General features: G+C 37.4%; 1 protein-coding gene across 1 annotated transcript in view; it reads right to left on the reverse strand.

Annotated features, from left to right (window-relative positions):
* SLC26A7 (solute carrier family 26 member 7) overlaps positions 1-15825 on the reverse strand; it is a 135149-nt gene that overhangs the window by 65136 nt on the left and 54188 nt on the right. The window contains exons 6-7 of the mRNA XM_020870031.2: positions 9724-9806; positions 910-1057 (exon numbers count right to left, since the gene is read on the reverse strand). Coding sequence (XP_020725690.2) covers positions 910-1057; positions 9724-9806 — 231 coding nt within the window. The remainder of the gene's footprint in view (positions 1-909; positions 1058-9723; positions 9807-15825) is intronic.

Consider the following 15825-nt stretch of genomic DNA (forward strand, 5'->3'; position numbering starts at 1 on the left):
TTCCTGGAAAAGGGAACAGCAAGTACAGACATCCTGAACTAACAACATAGCTAGTAAACTCAAAAAAAAAAAAAAAAAAAAAAAAACCAAGGCAGGAAGTGAGGCTAGAACAGGCTACAAAAAAAATGCGAGATTATAGAGGAAAAGAGATGGTAGTAAGGTCAGGTAGGGCCTTGTAAGCCTTGGCAATAGGCTTTTAATCTAAGTACTACGGGCAGCCACTGGGAGGTTTTGAGATGAAGAAAGACATGGTCTGTATTATGCACCATCGTATCCCTTGCTCCTAGACCAGTGTCTGCTATACATAGGGTTCAATATCCATCTGTTGAATGAATAAGCCTGCTTTTTTACAAATGACAAAACTAGGGCATAGAAACAATTTCAGAGTGAGATTTTAGGCATAGGTACTTTGGGATTCTAACCACTACTGCACAGCTATGTCTGCAGACCTCTGTAGGAATGCAGGGCCATGGGGCTGAGACAAAACACTAGTAAAAGTAGATTCCAAAACATTCTCAGTAAAATCTTCATCCTTTGTATGCTAAGAAACCCATTCATCCTTTAGTTTTTTACATAGAAGGATAATAGTGTTCTTTGTATTTTGAAATCTGAATTTTTTAAAAAGTTGGCATGTAATCATAAATATATTTAGATTTTCTGCTAAAAACAAAAAGAACAAGGTATCCCTCTATTTCAAAACAAAAGTGTACTATAATCAACCCACGAAGATCAGATTTTCACCTTTCTATCAGTGATTTACAGATTTTTCGGTTTGTTCTACCTATTCTTGTTATACACTTAGGAAAGCTGTATTTTTCATAAATTCAACATTTTCAGCATCTGGAAGTACACATCAAAATGATACAATAGCTATGGGGAGGTGTGGAGAGGGACTGGGACATACTACACCTGATTGTCATCAACTGAATATCCGAATTTTTTGGCAGATCCTTGCGCAAGAGCCAGTGAGGCCACATAGCCTACAAGTGCCACTCCGAAGGCTTCCGTGATGACTGCAGAGAGGATGTTCATAGGGGGAGCTCGAGGGGGAGGAATTCTGTGAAAGGAAAACCATACTGAACTCATCAACTCACATGTAATTTCTGTAACAACTTGCAGTGAATTCAACTATGGTAAAGACTCTGAAGTTGACACAAAATACATGAAATACCCCTGAGAAAACCAAGCAGCCTTGCCCTTAGAAGCCTTTTATTTTCTACATTTTTTTGGAGAAAAGCAAAATCCAAAGAACACCATAGGGAGAGCACCACACATTTAACTGGCATTTACTCCCAGGAAATTTAAGTAATAGCACAGAAACTTTGACTCAACAAGAATGTCCTGCATCAGAACAAAAGCAAATCAGGAACATTCTTTCACTGAATCTTTTGAAACACTTATGTGGCTGGCACTAGATACTGTACCTCCTGCCTTGAATGCTACAGTAGTGTATGCAAACATTAGTTTACTGTGAGCTATGATTCTTTCAGCTAATCCTTAAGTTTTCCATTGAGTTAATTATGTTTTTAACTTGACCCTCTAATGGTGCACTTAATGATTGTTAAAAAGCAGACAACAGACCCACAGTGGAGTTATTTGTGCTAAGCTCCATGTAAGCAAATCAAGAATTAATACCTAAGTGAAGTTTCACCTTATTTCAGGAGAAAAATATCTATATAGGCTCCACCTACCCTCTGTTGCAAAACATGGGACCGCATAAGAGCTAACACTGTTTCTCAGTTTTACTTTTTGCTATTTTTTTATTTTTTATTGTAGTGTAGCAGACTACCAACCTTGTGATAATTTCAGGTGGGAAGCAAAAGGACTCAGTCATACAAATATATGTATCCATTCTTTCCCAAACTCCCCTCCCATTCCGGCTGCCACTAATATTGAGCAGAGTTCCATGTGCTATGGAAGGTCTTTGTTGGTTACCCATTTTAAATATAGCAGTGTGTACATGTCCATCCCAAACTCCCTAACTATCCCTTCCCCATCCTTCCCCCCAACAACCATAAGTTTGTTCTTTAAGTTCATGAGTCTCTTTCTGTTTTGTAACTGTATTTGTATACTTTTTTTTTATATTCCACATATAAGGAGTATCATACAATAGTTCTCCTTCTCTATCTGACTGACTGTATTCACTATGACAATCTCCAGGTCCGTCCATGCTGCTGCACATGACGTTATTTCATTCCTTTTAATGGCTGAGTAGTATTTCATTGTATATGGGTACCACTTCCTCTTTATCCATTACTGTCGATAGACATTTAGGTTGCTTCCATTTCTTGGCTAGCATATACAGTGCTGCAATGAACACAGGGTGCATGTACCCTTTCGGATTATATTTTGCTCCAGATATATCCCCAGGAATGGGATTGCAGGGTCATATGGTAGCTCTGTTTTTAGATTTTTAAGGAAGCTCCATACTGTATGACACAGGGGCAGTACCAGTTTACATTCACACGAACAGTGTGGGAGGGTTCCCTTCTCCCCACAGCCTCTCCAGCACTTACTGTTTGTGGATGACCACTGCAGTTTGATGATGACCATTCGGGCTGGAAAATGGTCAGGGGAAGCCTGGCATGCTGCAGGCCATGGCGTCACAACGAGTCGGACATGATGGAGTGACTGAACAACAACAAATTCTGGCTGGTGTGAGATGATATCTCACTGAAGTTTTGAATTGCTTTTGTCTAGTAATTAGTGATGTTGAACATCTTTTCATGTGCTTCTTGGTCATCAGTATGTCTTCTTTCGAGAAATGTCTATTTAGGTCTTCTGCCCGTTTTTAAACAATATTATTTGCTTTAATACTATCAAGTGTCATGAACTGTGGGTAAATTTTGGAAACTAATCCCTTGTCAGTCACATCCTTAGCAAATATTTTTTCCTGATATGTGTGTTTTCTTTTCATTTTCTTTATTGTTTCCTTTGCTATGCAGAAATACATCTTATTTGTACATTTTTGCTTTTGTTTCCATTATTCTGGGAGACAGATTAAAAAAGATATTGCTGTGATTTATGTCAGAGTACTCTGCCTATGTTTTCCTCTGGGCGTGTTATAGCGCCCAGTGTCACATTCAGATCTTTAATCTGTTTTGAGATTATTTTTCTATATGGTATTGAAGAATGATATAATTTCACTTTTTAACATGTGGGCTTTGCTGGTGGCTCAGACAGTAAAGAATTCATCTGGTATGTGGGAGACCTGGGTTTAATCCCTGGGTTGAGAAGATCCCCTGGAGGAGGGCATGGCAACCCTCTCTAGGACTTCCCTGGGAGCTCAGTTAGTAAAGAATCCACCTGCAATGCAGGAGACCCTGGTTCAATTCCTGGGCCAGGAAGATGCCCTGGAGAAGGGACAGGCTGCCCACTCCAGCATTCTTGGGATTCCCTGGGGGCTCAGATGGTAACGAATCTGCCTGCAATGTGGAAGACCTGAGTTAAATCTCTAGGTTGGGAAGATACTCTGGAAAAGGGCATGTGAACCCACTCCAGTATTCTTGCCTGGAGAAGCCCCATGGACAGCGGAGCCTGACGAGCTACAGTCCATGGGGCCGCAAAGGGTTGGACATGACTGAGCGACTAAGCATAGCACACAAATTTCATTTCTTACATGTCACTGTCCAATTTTCCCAGCACCATTTGTTGAAGAGACTAACTTTCCAATATTATGTTGTCTTGCCTCCTTTGTCATAGATTAATTGACCAGAAGGGTGTGAGTTTATTTCTGCACTTTCAATCCTGTTCCATTAATCTATGTTTCTATTTTTGTTCTAGTACCATCCTGTTTTGATTTGTAGTATAATCTGAAATCAGGGCACCTGGTTCTTCTAGCCCTGATTTTCTTTCTCAAGATTGCTTTGGCCATTCTGGGTCTATTGCATTTCCATACAGATTTTAAGATTTTTGGTTGTACTTCTGTGAAAAATGCCACTGGAAATTTGATAGGGATTGCATTCAATCTGTAGATTGCTTTGGGTAGTATGGTAATTTTGCCAATATTGATTCTTCTAATCTACAAACATGGTATATTTTTCTATCTCTTTGTGTCTTTGATTTCTTTCATCAGCCTCTTATAGTTTTCAGAGTATAGGTCTTTTGTCTCTTTAAATAAGCTTATTCCTAGGTATTTTATTTTTTTGATGTGATAGAAAATGGAATTGTTTCTTGAATTTCTCTTACTAATATTTCATTGTTAATGTATAGAAATTCAAGTGATTTCTCTGTATTAATTTTGTAACTTGCAAATCTTTGTTTTTGTTGTTCAGTTGCTCAGTCATATTTGACTCTTTATGACCCCACGGACTGCAGTGCAGCAGGCTTCCCTGTCCCTCACTATCCCCCAGAGCTTGCTCAAATTCATGTCCATTGAGTCGGTGATACCATCCAACCATCTCATCCTCTGTCATCCCCTTCTCCTCCCGCCTTCAATCTTTCTCAGCATCAGGGTCTTTCAAATGATTCAGTTCTTTTCATCAGGTAGCCAAAGTATTGGAGTTTCAGCTTCAACATCAGTCCTTCCAATGAATATTCAGGACTGATTTCTTTTAGGATGAACTGGTTGGATCTCCTTGCAGTTCAAGGGACTCTCAAGAGTCTTTTCCAACACCACAGTTCAAAAGCATCAACTCTTCAGTGCTCAGCCTTCTCTATGGTCCAACTCTCACATCTGTATATACCTACTGGAAAAACCATAACTTTGACTATACAAACCTTTGTTTGCAAAGTGATGTCTCTGTTAGTTTTGTAACCTGCAAATCTACCAAATTCATTGATGATTTCTAGTAGCTCTCTGGTAGCATCTTTAGGATCTTCTGTGTATAGCATCATGTCATCTGCAAACAATGACTGTTTTACTTCTTCTTTCCCCATTTGGGTTCCTTTTATTCTTTTTCTTCTCTGATTACCATGGATTGGACTTCCAAACTATGTTGAATAAAAGTGATGAGAGTGGAATTCTTGTCTTCTTCTTGATCTTTGAGGAAATACTTTCAGATTTTCACCGTTGAGCATGATGTTAGCGTAGGCTTGTCTTACGGCTATTATGATGTTGAAGTGTGTTCTCTCTATGCCCACTTTCTGGAGATCTTTTAACAAAAATGGGTAGGAATTTTATCAAAACCTTCTTTGTATTAATTGAGATGATCATACAGATTTTATTCTTCATTTACTGACGTGGTTTATCACATTGATATGTAGATCTTGAAAAATACGTGCATCCCTGGTATGAAGTCCATTTGATCAAGGTGCATGATCTTTTTAATGTATTGAGGGATTTAGATTGCCAGTATTTTGTTCAAGATTTTTGCATCTATGGTCATCAGTGATATTGGCCTGTAATTTTCTTTTTTCATGGTATCTTTTTCTGGTTTTGGTATCAGGGTGATGGTGGCCTCATAAAATGAGTTTGGAAAAGTTCCGTCCTCTACAATTTTTTGGAACAGTTTCAGAGGGATAGGTATTAGCTCTTCTCTAAATGTTTGATAGAATTTGACTGTGAAGTCACCAGGACCTGGACTTTTGTTTGTTGAGAGTTTTTTATTCACAGTTGCAATTTCAGTGTTTGTGATTGCTCTGTCATATTTTCTCATTCTTCCTGATTCAGTCTTGGGAGACTATATCTTTCTAAGGTCCATTTCTTATATGTCCATTTCTTCAAGGTTATCCATTCTATTGGCATACAGTTGCTCATATTAGTCTTTTATGATAATTTGTATTTCTGTGGAGTCAGTTGCAACTTTTTTCACTACTAACTTTATTGATTTGAGTCTTCTCCCTTTTTTTCTTGATGAGTCTGGCTAAAGGTTTATCTGTCTTTTCAAAGAACCATCTCTTAGTTTCATCAATTTTTGAATTATTTTCTCTATTTCATTAATTTCTGCTCTGATCTTTATGATTTGTTTCCTTCTACTTAACTTCAGGTTTAATTGTTCTTCTTTCTCTAGTTGTTTGAAGTGTAAAGTTAGGCTTTTTTTTCTTGATTCTTGAGGTAAGAGTGGTAGGAGTGTATTGCTGTAAACTTCTTTCTTAGAACTGCTTTTGCTGCATCCCATAGGTTTTGGAAGGTTTGACTTTCATTTTTATTGTCTCCAGATTTTAATTTCCTCTTTGATTTCTTCAGTAATCCAATGGTTATTTAGTAGCATGTTGTTTAGCTGCCACATGTTTGTGTTTTTTATAGTGGTTTTTTTTTTAATTGTAGGACAATTGCTTTACAATATTGTGTTGGCTTCTGCCATACATCAGCATGAATCAGCCACAGGTATACACATGTTCCCTCCCTCCTGAACCCCCTTCCCATCTTCCACCCCATCCCACCCCTCTGGTCTATCACAGAGCACTTTGTTGAGCTCCCTGTGTCACATAGCAGATTCCCATTTGCTGTCTATTTTACATATGGTAGTGCATACGTTTCCATGCTATTCTGTCAGTTAGTCCCACCCTCTCCTTCCCCCACTGTGTCCACAAGTCTTTTCTCTATGTTCGCATCTCCATTCAGTTCAGTTCAGTTCAGTCGCTCAGTCGTGTCCGACTCTTTGTGACCCCATGATCGCAGCACGCCAGGCCTCCTTGTCCATCACCAACTCCCGGAGTTTACTCAAACTCATGCCCATCAAGTCGGTGATGCCATCCAGCCATCTCATCCTCTGTCGTCCCCTTCTCCTCCTGCCCCAAATCCCTCCCAGCATCAGGGTATTTTCCAATGAGTCAACTTTTCGCATGAGGTGGCCAAAGTATTGGAGTTTCAGCTTCAGCGTCAGTCCTTCCAATGAACAACCAGGACTGATCTCCTTTAGGATGGACTGGTTGGATCTCCTTCCAGTCCAAGGGACTCTCAAGAGTCTTGCTGCCCTGCAAATGGGTTCTGTTTTGAGGTGCTCCTCTGTTGGGTGCATATATATTTATAATTGTTATATCTTTTTCTTGGATTGAATTCTTGATCATTATGTAGTGTCCTCTTTGTCTCTTAAAACAGCCTTTGCTTTAAAGCCTATTTTTTCTGACATGAGTATTGCTGCTCCAGTTTTATTATCATTTCCACTTGCATAGAATACATTCTCCCATTCCTTTACTCTCAGTCTATCAGTGTCCCTAGGTCTGCAGTGGGTCTTCTGTAGACAGCATATATATAGGTCTTTTTTTCAATCCACCCAGCAAGTCCATTGCCTTTGGTTGGTGCATCTAATTCATTTACATTTAAGACAAGTATCAATATGCATGATCCTATTACCATTTTCTTAATTGTTTGGGGTTTATATTTGCAGGTCTTTTCCTTCTCTTAAGTTTTGTGCCTAGAGAAGTTCCTTTAGCATTTGCTGTAAAACTGATTTGGTGGTAGTGAATTCTCTTAATTTTTGTTTGTCTGTAAAACTTTTGATTTCTCCATCAAATCTGAACAAAGTCATGCTGGGTAGAGTATTCTTGTTTGTGAGTTCTTCCCTTTCATCACTTTAACTATATCCTGCCATTACCTTCTGACTTGTAGAATTTTGGTTGTGAAATCAGCTGATAACATATAAAACACACAAGGGTATATGTCATTTTTCCCTTGTTGCTTTTAACATTTTATCTTTGTCCTGAATTTTTGTCACTTTGATTGCTATGTGTCTCAGTGTATTCCTCCTTAGGTTTATCCTGCCTAGGACTCTGTGCATTTCAAGGATTTGGTTGATTATTTCCTTTCCCACATTGGGGAAGTTTTCAAATATTTTCTCAGGTGCTTTCTCTCTTTCTTCTCCTCTGGCAGCCCTATAATGTGAATGTTGGTGCATTTAATGTTGTCTCAGAAGTCTCTTATGCTCTCTTCATTTCTTTCCATTCTTTTTCCTATATTCTGCTTTGCTGCAATGATTCCACCATTTTGTCTTCCAGGTCACTTATCCATTCTTCTCCCTGTTATTCTGCAACTGATTCCTTCTAGTAGATTGTTCATCTACATTTCTTTGTCCTTTAGCTCTTCTAGGTCTTTGGTAAACATTTCTTGCATCTTCTCCATTCCTTTCCCAGGATCCTGGATCATCTTCCCTATCATTCTGAATTCTTTTTTAGAAGTTTGCCAATCTCCACTTCATTTAGTTGTTCTTTTAGTTTGATTTTATCTTGTTCCTTCACCTGGAATATAATCCTCTGTCTTTTCATTTTGATTAACTTTCTGTGGTTGTGGTTTTTGTTCTTGAAGTTGTGGGATTGTAGTTTTTCCCGCTTCTTCTATCTGCCCTCTGGTGGATGAGGCTAAGAGGCTTGTGCAAGCTTCTGTTTCTCAGTTTTAAACAACTGTTTAAAATATTTCTTCCAACTAATACAACTAATACCTAGTCATTGTCTTATTTTTTTTTCTGAAAACCACTTGAGCCAAAGTATCATTGTTTATTTATCCCTGATGATGCTTTGTGACACTTACTCCTCTCTTTAAAAAAAAAAAAAAATCCCTCTGGGGAAACAGTTAGAAGAAAGGGGGAAAATAATTAATGTTAATGTAATACTGAGCATGTAAATTGAATGCTCAGCACTTTCATAGTAGCAGTTTTATTAAATTCTTCCCACAATCCCCCGATCAAGTACCACTAATGTAATGTATAGAGAAGAAAACATTTTAAGAAATGTATCTTAATCATAAAGTGATGGTAGAGCTGAGATTCAAGCTCAGCTCCATCTTTTCAATGCCATACTTTTTCTATGATTCTTTAAGAAGATGAGTTTGTAAAAGTCACTCAAAATAAAGGATAACTAGACTAGATGAAGGAGAAGCATGGTATTTTTTGCCCACTTGCTCAAGTTTAACCCTAAGTCAAACTGATTTGTACCATTACAAGCCCTGAGACATATACTTAAAAGTGTTTCAAACTACAAGACATTTTGTTTCATGAAAATAAAGCTTGCCTAATTATTAATAATGATAGGTTAATCTATAGGAATAAAAAATAATAAACTAAATTTGAAGGTAAAGTAGAGAACTGTTCAGAAAGCACAAGTTGATTCCAATAATCACTATTGGCCTATGTTTAGAAGATAAAAATATGGAGAAGCCAACAACTCTAATTTTGCCCCAAATCTATAAATATTAGTGTATAGTACAGCCCATTAAAAGAGAATAATTTATAAGACATCCTCCTTCTCCCCTAAAATGATGTTGTTTTCTTTCAGGCTATATTTAGAAAAATATTTTGTACTTTTAGGGTGAATACTGCTTCTTTTTGTTAATCTTCTCTTAGTGTCCAAAGGAAGGCTTTAAGACAGGTGGGAAACATGCTCTCTTTTCTATTTCCACCCTCTTTTTTACCAATGCATGCCTCCCATGTCTATAGGTTTGCTATATCGATGCTTGTGTACTTTTACTATATTTTAAGTGAAATAAAAATAGTCATAGGAATGTGTGAGTGGAATAGTGAAGACTACATCCTAGAGCATGACTCTAATTTGGAAATTTGATGATCTGTTTTCTTTTTCAAATAATTTGTGTTAATAATTTCCAAATCTTTCACTTGAAGCAATGCTGTATAAGCTAGTTATCAACTTCTCGAATAACAGATATACACTTTAAAAGTTATTTTTCTTTATTGTGAACTGTTTCTAACACTGTAAAATAGAGATTAACTAGAATTTTGTACCACATATAACCTTTGAGAGAAATAAAATTCATACCCACCTACTACCCAGTTTCTTCCTCCATCAACAAACAAACAAAAGGAAAGAGAGAAAGAAAAAAGACTACATTACCCTTTTGGAATATGGCCAACTACTTCTAATCCGTACGTGTTTTCCATATTGGTACAATAACAAGTAAAACATGCAGCAATAATCTGTGTGGTTCCATTTGAAAAAGAGAAAAAGAAAATTATTCCTATCTCTCAAACATCTTAAAACTATTTTTAAAAGCAAACATTATCCACGTGCTCCATGATTATCAACAGTAATATAGTAGTTGCACAGATTTTTTAAAACTAAGAAAATGTTTAAATAAAATCTCTCTGAGATTTGAGAGCACTTAATCTGCAGTCTCAAAAATTAAATGCCATTACAATAATACAACTTTTATCATATCCTTTCCAATTATATCAACCCAATTATGTCTGATTCTGAAGGGGTGCAGAATACAGAATATAGGAATGTGTGTTTGTGTGTGTGTATGTGTGTGTGTATGTATGCACAGATACCACAATCCAACCTAAATACATGTCTCTCATGATAAGAAAGAATGTTTTAACACAGAACATTTTCCTTTCATTGGAGTAGTCACCAAAGTGTTTAAGATGTTCTATCAATATTTGTAATGTAGGTTAGTAATTGATGATCTACAGTCTCCTTGAATAATCTTGAATTTTGAGCTTTTGCTATTTCTTGAAGAAAAATATGCTAGTTAATAATGTGTTGAAACCAATATTTTTTAAATTACCTCCCTGGAGTTTCAGGAGCCTGACCCTCTATTGTATGACATACAGTAAGCAAAGCCATACATTCTCTGCAAGCATCCACAGTCCCCTTTAAAACGTATGTTCGGAATTCTGTTCAGGATTTGTTTTCACCAGTCATACCACCTTAATGTTTTCCATCCATTTTCACATTCTCTTCATTCTTTTGACTATTTAATAGGTACTGGAAATTTCACATGGTTATCTATCAGTTTGATATCTGTTTAACCATTTCTATACTATGCTTTTTTGTTAAAAAGAAACACACTAATTACCTAAAGTATAAATTTACCATATACATGGTCAGAAAAAATGTGTAAAAAAAAATTACACTAGCAAAATAAGGAATATCTAACAATGTCCAATAATATTATTTTGTAGGGATTTTTACTGTATATTTCTCTTCTCCGTGATGATATTTAACTGAATTTATAAGATTTCTCAAAACATTAAATAGACAAAAAACAAAGGACCCTTGAGAATTTTTTAAAAGGCAACAAAACTTGACAGGTAATAGTTTCAAATTTTATAAATATTATGACATAATTGTATTTTCTAAATAGAATAGTAGTAAAAAAAATTCAGGCTATTAGGTTGGAATCAGAAGCTTTAATGTATTCAGAAATTCCTAAGCCAGTTAATACATTTTAATTGCTAATAAATTTCATGAAATATTTATATCAAGTCAGAAAATATTATGAGTTGTAAAAGAAAATACACTATAGCCACAAGATGCTGAATCCTTATTGAAAATGGAAGAATGCATGGTGTTCAATGAACATAGCCAATATTAAAATTAAGTAACTTAAGTCACTAACTTTGTCTTTCAGACAATGCTTTAGAAGTTTCTCATCTGCCATCTTCCAACTGTAACTCTCCTCATAAAATGGGAGTTTTGTGGGGGCAAGAGGAGGTACCTAACTCAAACCTGGGCTCATCTTTATGGATCACACACTGGATTCCCAGGAATTTATAATTTCCTGCCCAAATATATAATTTCCTGCAAGTCTGCATCTAGATACCTTCCCCAGGTCTAGCCTTCCAGCATGGCCCAAGGGAAGGCTAAGAAACAGTTGTGGTGGCTGAAGAGTGGAGACGTGTTTGGAGTTTGCATGCTGGGGCAGCAGTATCCATGTATATACTCATGAGTCCCATTGGAGGGGATAGAGCTGAACAGGAAGGAAGAGGCAGGCTGAGGGGCTGGCTTTCTCCTTGCTCCACACTGCCACATTCTGGCAGAGCCCAAAGAATTGGGAAAATTCTCTATTTTAACCTGCCTTTCAAGGTGTTCTAGTCAAGATAGGAAAATAGAACCCGTTTTATTTACATTCTGATCTATAACTCAAGTATTTGGGCCTATATTACTATTTTTGCTTTAGGTCTTACAACAGTAGGGTCAACACTGCATAAGGAGTGACGTGAAATGAAGTGAAGTCGCACAGTCGGGTCCGACTCCCTGCGACCCCATGAACTGTAGCCCACCAGGCTGCTCTGTCCATGGGATTCTCCACCCTGTACTTTTGTAAGGATAATTTTTACTATTTCTGTAAAAAAAAAAAATAGGCAACTATTTTATTCAATATTGAATAAAACCAATTCAAGGGCCTACTTCCCCAAGGTAACTTTCAATGTCTGGTCTCATGAAACATATAACCAAGATTCCCAATATATAATAAGGATTCCTTAATATCTATAGGACTTTGGAATAAAATATGTTTCACAGTTGGTTTTTTAAAAAACTATTAATAATCATAGTATCCTCCACTTGTATGGCTTATCTTAATTACACATACATACAAACACACATATTATATAGGTCACATATGTTATACGTCAGTGAGTTCAGTCACTCAGTCATGTCCGACTCTTTGTGACTCCATGGACTGCAGCATGCCAGGCTTCCCAGTCCACCACCAACTCCCAGAGCTTACTCAAACTCATGTCCATCAAGTCAGTTATATGTATCTCCACATATTATCAAGTCTAACTAGCAAACACCCTCTTCCAACAACACAACAGAAGACTCTACACATGGACATCACCACATGGTCAATACCAAAATCAGATTGATTATATTTTTTGCAGCCAAAGATGGAGAAGCTCTATACAGTCAGCAAAAACAAGACCAGGAGCTCAAGCCACAAAAAAGACTGTGGCTCAGATCATGCACTCTTTATTGCCAAATTCAGACTTAAAATGAAGAAAGTAGGGAAAACCACTAGACCATTCAATTATGACCTAAATCAAATCCCTTACAATTATACAGTGGAAGTGACAAATAGATTCAAGGGATTAGATCTGATAGACAAAGTGCCTGAAGAACTATGGATGGAGGTTCATGACGTTGTACAAGAGGCAGTGATCAGACCATCCCCAAGAAAACAAAATGCAAAAAGGCAAAATGATTGTCTGAGAAGACCTTACAAATATCTGAGAAAAGAAGAGAAGCTGAAGGCAAAGGAGAAAAGGAAAGATAAACCCATTTGAATGCAGAGTTACAAAGAATAGCAAGGAGAGATAAGAAAGCTTTCCTCAGTGATCAATGTAAAGAAATAAGAAGAAAATAATAGAATGGGAAAGACTAAAGATCTCTTCAAGAAAATGAGACATACCAAGGGAATATTTCATGCAAAGATGGGCACAATAAAGAAATGATATCACAGAAATCATATCACAGAAATGATATGGACCTAACAGAAACAGAAGATATTAAGAAGATGTGGCAAGAATACACAGAAGAACTATGCAAAAAAGATCTTTATGACCCAGATAACCATGATGGTGTGATCACTCACCAAGAGCCAGACATCCTGGAATGTGAAGTCAAGTGGGCCTTAGGAAGCATCACTACAAACAAAGCTAGTGGAAGTGATGGAATTCCAGTTGAGCTATTTCAAATCCTAAAAGATGATGCTGTGAAAGTGCTGCACTCAATTCGCCAGCAAATTTGGAAAACTCATCAGTGGCCATAGGACTGGAAAAGGTCAGTTTTCATTCTAATCCCTAAGAAAGGCAATGCCAAAGAATGCTCAAACTACCTCACAATTGCACTCATCTCACACGCTAGCAAAGTAATGCTCAAAACACCCCAAGCCAGGCTTCAACAATACATGAACTGTGAACTTCCAGATGTTCAAGCTGGATTTACAAAAGGCAGAAGAACCAGAGACCAAATTGCCAACATCACCTGGATCATCAAAAAAGCAAGAGAGTTCAGGAGAAACAGCTCACTTCAGTTCAGTTCAGTAGCTCATTCTACTTCTGCTTTGTTGACTGCACCAAAGCCTCTGACTGTGTGGGTCACAACAAACTGTGGAAAATTCTTAAAGAGACGGGAATACCAGACCACCTGACCTGCCACCTAAGAAATCTGTATGCAGGTCAAGAAGCAACAGTTAGAACTGGACATGGAACAACAGACTGGTTCCAAATCAGGAAAGGAGCATGAAAAGGCTGTATATTGTCACTCTGCTTATTTAACTTATATGCAGAGTACATCATGCGAAATGCCAGGTTGGATGGAGCACAAGCTGGAATCAACATTGCCAGGAGAAATATCAATAACCTCAGATATGCAGATGACACCACCCTTATGGCAGAAAGCGAAGAAGAACTAAAGAGCCTCTTGATGAAAGCGAAAGAGGAGAGTGAAAAAATTGGCTTAAAACTCAACATTCAGAAAACTAAGATTGTGACATCAAGTCCCATCACCTCATGTCAAACAGATGGGGAAACAAAGGAAACAGTGACAGACTTTACTTTCTTGGGCTCCAAAATCACTGCAGATGGTGACTGCAGCCATGAAATTAAAAGACACTTGCTTCTTGGAAGGAAAGCTATGACCAACCTAGACAGCATATTGAAAAGCAGAGATATTACTTTGCCGACAAAGGCGTGCCCAGTCAAAGCTGTGGTTTTTCCAGTAGTCATGTATCAATGAGAGAGTTGGATTATAAGGAAAGCTGAGCACCAAAGAATTGATGCTTTTGAACTGTGGTGTTGGAGAAGACTCTTGAGAGTCCCTTGGACTGCAAGGAGATCCAACCAGTCCATCCTAAAGGAGATCAGTCCTGGGTGTTCATTGGAAGGACTGATGCTGAAGCTGAAGCTCTGAAACTTTGGCCACCTGATAGGAAGAACTGACTCGTTTGAAAAGTCCCTGATGCTGGGAAATATTGAAGGCAGGAGGAGAAGGGGACAAGAGGATGAAATGGTTGGATGGCATCACTGACTCGATGGACATGAGTTTGAGTAAACCCCGGGAACTGGTGATGGACAGGGAGGCCTGACATGCTGCAGTCCATGAGGTCACAGAGTCAGACACAACTGAGCAACTGAACTGAACTATTCAAAGAGGCAATACATGCCAGTTATGCAGAAAGAAGTCATATGCCTCAGAGACAGTTGCCAATATGCTAGCCTTATATACATATACAGAAAACCTACATCATTTTATTTGTATGAAGTGACAATTCAATAGGTGAAATTATTTAGACACCACTTATCCCAATAATTTTAAAAAAACCTAAGGCCAATTAATAATAAGTAATTTAGAAGACTGGTTTGCTTAACATTTCATTTTCAATCTAATGCTTTGTTTAGCTAAGAGTTCCCATTAGAAACTAAAACCAGGGCTGTGTAACAACCTAGAGGGGTGGGAAAGAGTGGGAAGTGGGAGGGAGTTTTAAGAGAGAGGAAGGGACATGTGCATACCTATGGCTGATTAATGTTGATCTACAGCAGAAACCAAACCCATATTGTACAGCAATCATCAATCAAGTACAAATAAATAAATATAATTTTTTAAAAAAGAGTTCCCATTAGAGGCTCTTAAAATTTCAAAATATATTTTTGAAATTCATAAGGCTTAGGAGCAAAGTACAATTTGTTGCTTTGCCAACTACAACAACAAAAATATCTTAGAGAATAAGCCTTGGCCACTGAAAATTTTAAGAATATCCTTTCAATAAAGCAAAATTAGGTCAGTAAATATAATAAATCTATCAATCATTAGTGGACATTTGTTGATTGATAATATTTCTATGCAGCATATAGATGCCATATCAAAAAGATGAGTCATCACTTTTTATTGCTTTATGGAGAATCATGCCAGAGATCTTTTGAGTCTCATCCTCAGAAATGTCTCCATATTTAAAATTTTAGGATACATGTTGTCTTATTTATCCAAAAACATACAAGCATATGAGAAATTCTGCAAAAATTAGAAACATGTGTGCCTCGTTTTTTAAATTATTGACTCAAAATATTTCCTCTCTATACATGAATGTACAGCCAAATTAGTCCTGCTTTAATGAGAGACAGGACTAATTGTGGGTTGCTATAGACAATAAGGTGAGCCTCTGCATGTTACCCACAGAAGTTGCAAGCGTTGCAGGGAAGAAAGTTAAAC

The sequence above is a fragment of the Odocoileus virginianus genome, chromosome 15 (assembly GCF_023699985.2).
Source record: "Odocoileus virginianus isolate 20LAN1187 ecotype Illinois chromosome 15, Ovbor_1.2, whole genome shotgun sequence".
NCBI classification, from domain to species: Eukaryota; Metazoa; Chordata; class Mammalia; order Artiodactyla; family Cervidae; genus Odocoileus; species Odocoileus virginianus.